The sequence below is a fragment of the Pongo abelii genome, chromosome 2 (genome assembly GCF_028885655.2).
Source record: "Pongo abelii isolate AG06213 chromosome 2, NHGRI_mPonAbe1-v2.0_pri, whole genome shotgun sequence".
Lineage (NCBI taxonomy): Eukaryota > Metazoa > Chordata > Mammalia > Primates > Hominidae > Pongo > Pongo abelii.
Genome location: NC_085928.1, coordinates 17,504,358 through 17,513,464, shown reverse-complemented (window position 1 = coordinate 17,513,464; position 9,107 = coordinate 17,504,358). Strand labels below are relative to the sequence as shown.

Sequence of the window (9,107 nt, the reverse complement as noted above, 5' to 3'; positions counted from 1 at the left end):
CCGAACCAAATTGAGCACTAGCCTAAACAGGTCGGAGGTGGAAGCCGCTTTCCATCAGATACACACACCAGTGTGTCAGTTCATCATTGCCATGGCAACACCCGGGCGTTACCACCCCTTTCCAGGGAAATGACCTGATGACCCAAAAGTTACTACCCTTTCCCTAGAAATGTCTGCATAAACTGCCTCTTTTCTTTTTTGTTTGTTTGTTTGTTTGTTTGAGACGGAGTCTCGCTCTGTCGCCCAGGGTGGAGTGCAGTGGGGCGATCTCGGTTCACTGCAAGCTCCGCCTCCCGGGTTCACGCCATTCTCCTGCCTCAGCCTCCCAAGTAGCTAGGACTACAGGCGCCCGCCACTACGCCCGGCTAATTTTTTTTTTTGTATTTTTAGTAGCGACGGGGTTTCACCGTGTAAGCCAGGATGGTCTCGATCGCCTGACCTCGTGATCCGCCCGCCTCGGCCTCTCAAAGTGCTGGGATTACAGGCGTGAGCCACCGCGCCCGGCCAAACTGCCAAATGTGGGTATAAATGTGACTCAAAGCTGGCCTGAGCTGGTGCTTTGTGCCTATGAGGTGGCCCTGCTCTACAGGACCAGTCACGGCTGTGACATCACCAAAGCTGTAACACTGCCTCTTCAATAAGATTGTTTTCTTCTACCTCCGGGTTGCCCTTGAATTCTTTCCTGGGCAAAGCCAAGTTCCCTGGTTGCCTAAGCCCCACTTTGGGGCTCGCCTGCCCTGCATCAGTTCATACTCGCTGGACTCATTTCTTTATCCTTTTATTCTTTTTACATGCACTCCTTCCTAGATCAGTGTCTAATCTATACAGGTTTTTGAAACTTTATGTAGTCTTTAGAATTTTATAACCTGCTCTTGCTTTTCATATTGTATTATTTTCTTAGTATTTCAAAACACCTTTGAACAAGTCAGAATTTCCTTTTTTTTCTCCTTTAAAATTGAGTCTGAGTAACTCGTCTTGTGTTCATTTTTTCTACATTCTCTCAGCCTATATTCTCATGAGTCCATTTTGCTCTATATTCATCTGGACATTAGACTACTTTGCAAATATTACCATTTCTGCCTATTCTTTCTGTACTGCCTGATTGTCAGCTCCCGGAAGACAAACACCCCATCTTCCATTTTGTCTGGATTTCCCCCACTGAGCCTAGAAGATTTACTTAACACTGACTAGTGTGCTGTGTGCTTCACGCGGTGGGTGCTTAATAAATATTTTAAAACAGTATTAAAATGTTGAATAAATTTGACAGCAGTGCTGCTTCTCATCACTTCAAATGCCAACACTTTCTAGGTCCCTTTTCTAACAACCATTTCCCAACATACTTACGCGCCCCCAGATGTTTCAGCCAAGCTGGGGCTCTCTTTTGATCCATCTTTCTTTGCCCGAGTTATGGAAATATTGTTTACATTTTTTCCCCTGAGGAGAAGGGGAACCCAAAGACCCTGCTGTGAAATTTGAAGTTGCTTTTTCTCCTTGGTAATTGGGGAGAAGGAAGGACAGTAGGGATAGAGAAGGTTTTATTTCCGATTACTTCAGTTTTCGCCCCAGATCGTCTTTTACAATAAGATACAATGCCCCTATGAGTATTTTCATACCTGTAAGGATGTTTTTAATTCTTTGCATCTGAAGAGTGCTAAGGATTTTAGGCAAGAGGTTTTAGTATTTTAACTAAGATATTTTCTCATGAGCTTTATTCAGTATCTCATTTTCTTCCTGACCTTCTATAGTCAGTCAGGCAACATTTCTCTTATAACATCATTTTTCCTGTTAATCATTATTTCGTACTTGTGAAAAATAAGCTTACGCTTAATGTTGTATGAATCTTGCATGGTAAAGTACAGAAAAGCTTATTCTCTTCTTCTTGGGTGGGGAATTCTGTTTTGCAAAGCACTTTGTGATCCATTTGTTAGCTTATTTAATCCTCACAACAACTTTGCTAGGTGGACAGGAGTCATTATCTCCAGGATAAGGAAAAGGAAACTCAGAGACTTTAAGTGACTTATCCAAGGTGACACAGCACGGTTAGACCCACAATGAAAACCCGGACTTCTGACTCCACAGCCAGTCCCACACAGCTCAACTTTACATAATAAGCCCTGGTTATGTCAGTAGAGACAAGGCTGCTAGGAAGAAGCAGCAGGGTGACAGATGAGTAGGTGGGAAGCGGCGGTGGGGCAGGGCGCACTGCGAGAAGAGCACTTCGCGCATGCGCATATCACCGAGCGAACGCTGCCGTGTTCAGGAAGGTAGGAGAAAGAGGCCAAGCTCCATGTTAACGTCATCACCAACCTCTGCTAACGCGCAGGCGCACTTCCTGAAGCTGAAGGTCAGCATAGGAAAAGGGCCTCAGAATCGCGCAGGCGCAATTGTGGCTTGGGTCGCCAAGATGTCGTTCCCAAAGTATAAGCCGTCGAGACTGAGTCCTCTGCCTGAGACCCTCGACCCAGCCGAATACAACATATCTCCGGAAACCCGGCGGGCGCAAGCCGAGCGGTTGGCCATAAGAGCCCAGCTGAAACGAGAGTACCTGCTTCAGTACAACGATCCCAACCGCCGAGGGCTCATCGTGAGTGTGGGGCCTCCCGGGCGGGAATAGGGCCCGAGTCCTGGGAGAGACCGAGGGAGACCACGCAAAGGGTCGGCCACCGCTCCCGATCAGTATCTCAGACGCAGGTCCTCTTCCAGGCCTAGCCAACTCACTACCCTTTCACCTTTGCCAGAGCTTGGCCCTCGAGAGGACCGGCTCTGGACTCAGACCTGGCTGGGTTTGAATCCTGGCTTGATCACTTCGTGCCTGCGTGACCTTAAGAACGTTATTCACTCTGCTTATCCTCGATTTTCTGTCTGCAAAATGGGCGTAATATAGTGCTTACTCTTTTATCAGGCTGTTAGGATTAAATGAGATGGAGCATGTGACTGTCCTAGCACAGTGCCTCGTTCGTAAGGCATGTTCAGAAAATGTTTCTATATATATGCATATATATATATATTACATTATATATATATTCTATATATGTGCATATATAACATATATTCTATGTATATGCATATGTATTATATATATTCTATATATATGCATATATATTATATATATTCTATATATATGCATATATATTATATGTATTATATATATATGCATATGTATTATATATATATATATAATTTTAAAGAGCTGGTGTTTACCTTTCAGTTCACAGCTCATAGGGATACCGCTCTCTCCTGATGGGAATACAGTGATTCCTTCAACCTGCATCTCTTAAAGACCCTGAAGCTTGCTGAAGTTCTAGGCTTTGGAGTCAGAACCCAAAGTACTACTCATTGGCTAACTCTATTACCTTGGGCAACTTTAACTCCTCTGAATTATAGTTTCCTGGTTTCATATATAAATGATGTTCATTCTTCATAGAATTATGAGGTTAAATAAGATAGTCTGTGTAACATTCCCAGTACATAATATATGCCCAGTAAACTGGTAGTTAACAGGTGTGCTTTCATTAGATAGTTTTCTATAAGGAGTTAAGTAGGTTAAATACGATGTTAACAGAACAGGACTTTTCCCACACGTTGCATTGGTGTTTTGGAATTTTTGGAAGTTATGAGGATTGAATGAAAGTTACAATGTGCCAGGAACTGTGCTAAAACTCTTTTTGAGTATTATTTACATATCACAACTATTTGGATAATTAAGCTCTACTACTGTCCCCATTTTACAGATGAGAAGACAACATGGGAAGGACAAGTAGGTCATACAGAGATACCCCTTTAGTAGGTGATAGAGCAAAATTCTAACCCTGGTTTGTGTAACCCACAGCATGTGCTTTTAACTAGTTGGCTGTACTGTCTCCAGCCAGAACCTTGTTAACTTGGGGAGAGGGTGCAGAGAGACACATTTATTACAAACTCACATGATTGGGTTTGATGTGTTAGTGTGATGCATTAAAAAAGAATAAGGCCTCAGTCAGACCTGAAATTGAAACCGAGATCTTCTGTCTTCTAGCTGTATGCCTCAGGGTAGTTTCAATTTTCTCATGTGTAAATAGAGGTAATACTACCAGTCTCTTTGGTTCTGTTGATTAAATGAGTGTGTGACACTATCATTTATTAATCAATACATGTAAATTCTCTTGCCTAATTTTTTTTTTTTTCCCTTGAGACAGGATCTTACTCTGTCACCCAGGCTGGAGTGCAGTGGTACGATCTCGGCTCACTGCAACCTCTGCCTCCTGGGCTCAAGCTGTCCTCCCACCTCCGCCTTCCAAGTAGCTGGGAACACAGATGTGCGCTACCATGTCCGGTTAATTTTTTGTATTTTTTATAGAGACAGATTTTCATCATTTTGCCCAGGCTGGTCTTGAACTCCTGAGCTCAAGCGATCCTCCTGTCTCTGCCTCTCAGAGTGCTGGGATTACAGACTTGAGCCACTGTGCCTGGCCATCTTGCCTAATCTTTAAGAATGATTGATTGAATCAATAAATAATGGCTCAGGGTCTGTTATGGCCCTATTTTACATGCCAAGATAACAATGGAGATCAAAACAGGCAAAAATTCCTGTCCTTGTAGAACAAACTTTCTAGTAGGGGAGACAAGAAACAAGTTAAAAAATTAAAATCATTTAACATGTTAGGTAGTGGTAAGTGATGAGAAAAAAAAATAAAGCAGGGGAGATTTGGAGTGTGTGTAAGTAGTAGGGGAGGTTAGCAGCTATGATCTTAGGCCCAGGGAAGGCTGCTGTTTGAAGGTGACATCTGAATAAAGATCTGAAAGAAGTGGGGTGAGGGACCTAGCTCTCTAGGAAGGCAGCATACTCATCAGGGAACAGCAAGTGCAAGGGCCATTAGGCAGGAGAGTGTCAGGTTAATTGAAAAAACACTGGAGAGACCATTGTGACTAAAGTGGAGAAAGATGAGGGCAGAGTGAGACAAGATCACACCAGGCCTTGTAGGTAATTGTAAGGACTTTTACCGAATAGGGAATTTCATGATCTGGACTTAACAATTTCTCTAGCTGCTTAGTTAAGAATTGACTGTGGGGGAAAGGACAGGATCAGGGAGACTAGGAGGCTTTTGTAGTAATCCAGTCTCTGTTGATAGTGGCTACCAGGGTGGTGGCAGAAGGCGGTGAGAAATGGTAGATTCTGGGTGTATTTTAAAAGTAGAGCCAACCAGGTTTGCTGACAGACTAGATGTAGTGTATGAAAGAGGAGTCAAGGATGACTCCAAGGTTTTTGACCTAAGTGATTTTAAGAATAAAGTTGCCTTTTACTAAGAAACACAGGAATGTGAGAGGAGAAGGTATGGAGGTGGAGTAGACTGTTGGGAAATCAGTTTGGGGTATGTGACATTTTAGATGCCTGTTAGACCGTATGTCAGAGTTGAGCAGTTGGTTGGATATTAAGTCTGGAGCTCAGGGTAGAGTTACAGGGCTGGAGGTAAAATTTTGGGAATCATCAGCCTTTAGATAGATTATTTAAAGTCATCTGACTAGATGACATCATCAAGGGAGTAAATGTAGATAGGAAAGACCAGCAAGGTCTGAGGTCCAATATTAAGAGATTGGGGAGATGAGGAGGAAAAGAGCAAAGAAATGAAGAGAGAATGGCCATAGAGTTAGCAGGAAATCCAAGCAGGTGTGGGCCTGGAAGTCAAGTGAAGAAATGATTTTCGGGAGTTTTCACCATGTCAGATGCTACTGAGAGTGCATTGGACTTTTAGTGATGTCAGAGGAGGAAAACTCTCTTCATAGTGTGTCTTTTGGAACCTCTCAATAACATTACCGGGCTTAATGAACTATGGTCATGGGGCAATTGGTATTTTTATGAAATGAAATGTCTGTTTCTGGAAGACAGATCTGGCAGATATTAAAGCACAGAGAGGTGATTAGCAAATTGAGAAGTCTGCCATTTGATAGTCATTCAGGTACATTTATAGCAGAAAGGATGTAAGAATAGATGCATTAATCCTTTCAGCTGTTGAGCTTTAACATCCCCTTGGACCTACATCTGTGTCTTTACCCTCTTTTTTCTTGTTGGCAGTATAGGCATAATAATAAACAATGCTGCAGAACACTTGCATGTGCTTTCATTTTAATGTGGTGTGATAACGTCAATAGTTTCTAGAACAGCAGAAGATATTTTGGGACTTTGTATCTAGTAGTGAGTGCTTACACCCTTGAGGAATTTCAGTCTGATTGAAAGGAACGGGAGCATTTCCATCATAAGTTTTTTTTTTTTTTTTAACTTCTGAGCTGCAGCTGATTATCTCAGGGTAAATTGTAATTTAGTTGGAAATATGACTGTGGAAGACCTTGTGAAATTATTTTAGTCCTACAAATCATGACTTCTTGATGTTGGTTAGGACCTTGAATATTCATGTTATATATTAAAGTCTTAAAGCTGATTTTATTTGCTTATTTTTATCTGTCAGTTAATTGGAGAGACTAATTTTGTAAAATCACTTGGGCATTTAGCTAATTAAATTTATGTGTTTGTGGGTAGATTTGCTATTCATGGATAGTTATTCTAGTATAAATATATTAAAATGGACAATTATGTTCTTAACCAAGACCGTCTGATTATTTTTCTTTAACAACTTTGACCTTTCTACAAAACTTCTAATAGTGTGAAATGTCTGAATTAATGCTTTTAAAATATCAGTCAGGTCAGCTTAAAAAACTTACAGTTCAGCTAGCCTACCCCCTCCTTCATCTTCCTACAGCTTATTTGTAGCCTGGAAAGACTGTTTTGGTGATAGCATTAGAAAGGGTCCTGGAAACAAAATACAAAGCATGATAGAGCATATGAAATCTGTTTCTCTTCATTGGGAATACTGCATGGTTCTGATGGTCACACTTGACAATGAAGCTAAAAACAGTCCAGAGAAGAATAGATGAAAATGACAAAGGAGAAAAAGTGGCTTCTCTGACAGTTAGATTAGGTTAGATTAGTTAGATTAAGATTAGGATTCTTAAATAAACAGAAAGCTAATTAGTGATATGAGCCTTATACATTCTGAAGGATTTGAACAAGATCATTAGAATTCAAAAAACACCAGAAATGAAAGATCTTTCCTGAAGCTGTTTAGGAATATTCATGATATACCCTTAACTGTTCTAGAGAACAAAATGTGTCTGTGCTCCTTCACAAAAGTCCCTATGAATTTGTTTCTCAATATGATCCTTCTTAAGTTCTATAACTTTTTGTTTTCATTAATTTTAGGAAAATCCTGCCTTGCTTCGTTGGGCCTATGCAAGAACAACAAATGTCTATCCTAATTTCAGACCCACTCCTAAAAACTCACTCATGGGAGCTCTGTATGGATTTGGGCCCCTCATCTTCATTTATTATATTATCAAAACTGAGAGGGTAAGTATTCAGACCAGATGTTTAGTATTTGAGTGATAGGTTCCCTTTCTAGGGACCAGCTGCAGCTCTGTCTCTTGAAGATTGCCACCAGTGCCCCTCCCACCTTGGGGCTGTCCTCTGCCTTCCCTTCCTCTCTTCTTTTATCTTTATTCCTTTCCAGCAGGAGTTAAAACAGAAAGTTTTCAGTTACCTTTGTCTATTTTTCTTAGTTCATTTGTTTTTTAAAAAGATGATGTTTATTGGATTAAGTCTTAGCAGAATACATAAATCATTTAGTGCGTTTCCTGTTTGCGTGAATTCTATTTATGTTGGTCACATTTTGCAAATTAATGTTAAAACCTATTAATACTCTAGGGACAGAGAAGCACAAGCTGCCTGTGTGGGGAATAGCTGCCGTCAGCAGCCTGGGTATATGATTGGAGAGAAAGTCAAGCTGATCTTTGGCACCAAACCATTCCACATCTGGTACTAGCTGCAGCCCCCAGGCTTGTGTTGCCACTGGAGCCCACTCGTCTAGCTTTGTCTTTAACTAGCCCATCTGCATTCCCATTAGAGCTCATGTATTTTGATTATCTGGTAAATGATCTACTTAACAGAAAGGTAGTCCACACTTTCCCAGAAAGTGTTTGCATTTTGCTTTCAATGTACGGTTTTATGGGATAATATATTTCTAATGACTAAAATGTGAGTAAGATGTTTTTGAATAGGAGCATTTTCTTACTGTGTCTTTAGTTCCTCGGATTACTGTTTCTTCGCACACTCCCTGGGCTTTAGACAGTGGGATTGCAATTAGGTTTGGAGTGTTTCATTCTGTTTGTCAGTTGTACCATGGATTGTGCCAAAATGCAGTTTTTCTTACCTTTTTTATTTATTTATTTTTATCTAATATAGCCAACTGGCAGAATATATTGTCTTTAATGTACTTTTTTTCTGTCTTTACAGGATAGGAAAGAAAAACTTATCCAGGAAGGAAAATTGGATCGAACATTTCAGCTCTCATATTAAGTCTGGCAATGATGACTATATGTATTCCTGCCTAAATAAATCGTCTATTAATCATTAAGTAGTAGTTTCTCTTTCTTAGTATTACCTTGATTCAATGTTAAAAACTTACCAACACCCTAACAACACAGAAGCAGAAGCAGCCCGTGTTGGGAATCTGCTGTCAGAGTGACAGCAAACTGGACATTGAATGAATGAACATAAACTTCATTAAACTGTGAGCTCTTAGAAAGTACAGATTCTACAATCAGTTGTTCAACAAGCAAGTGTTAACTATTAGCCAGGCATTATGTTATGTGCAGAGAATACAACAGTCAGTAAGACAGAGCCTGTTCTTAAGGAGTACGTACTCTGACAGCTGTTTATTAAACAATTATTTGAGTGCTTACTACCATCTGGTACTATTTAATACCTAAGCCCTTGTCTGGCCCCAGCTGCAGTGGTAAATACAGCCAAACTAACATCAATGTAAAAAAATACAATCGAGATTCAGGAAAATGATGTAGGCAAGCTGAGGAGAAGCAGTTCCACCTGAGGAATTTAGGGAGGTGGCATTTGATCTAGGCTCTGAAGTTCACGAGGCTGACAGGACAAAACAGGAGCATGAAAGGGCAAGGTGTGTTGGGTATGGCTGGATTGTGGGCTACTGTGGGGTGAGGAGATGGAGCGTGGAGGTCATGCTGAGGAACAGAAATATAATGGTTAGGGGCTTGAGCTTTGGAGGTCA

At 40.9% G+C, this 9,107-nt stretch overlaps 1 protein-coding gene across 2 annotated transcripts; it reads left to right on the top strand.

The window, feature by feature from the left end:
* The first annotated feature begins 225 nt into the window (after positions 1-225).
* Positions 226-8,441, top strand: NDUFB4 (NADH:ubiquinone oxidoreductase subunit B4). 2 transcript variants are annotated; one of them, XM_054550351.1, is made up of 4 exons: positions 226-518; positions 2,324-2,584; positions 7,232-7,378; positions 8,321-8,441. In XM_054550351.1, the coding sequence occupies exons 2-4, from the start codon at positions 2,405-2,407 to the stop codon at positions 8,381-8,383; spliced, it is 390 nt and encodes a 129-aa protein (XP_054406326.1). In that variant the 5' UTR covers positions 226-518; positions 2,324-2,404; the 3' UTR covers positions 8,384-8,441.
* Positions 8,442-9,107: the final 666 nt, after the last annotated feature.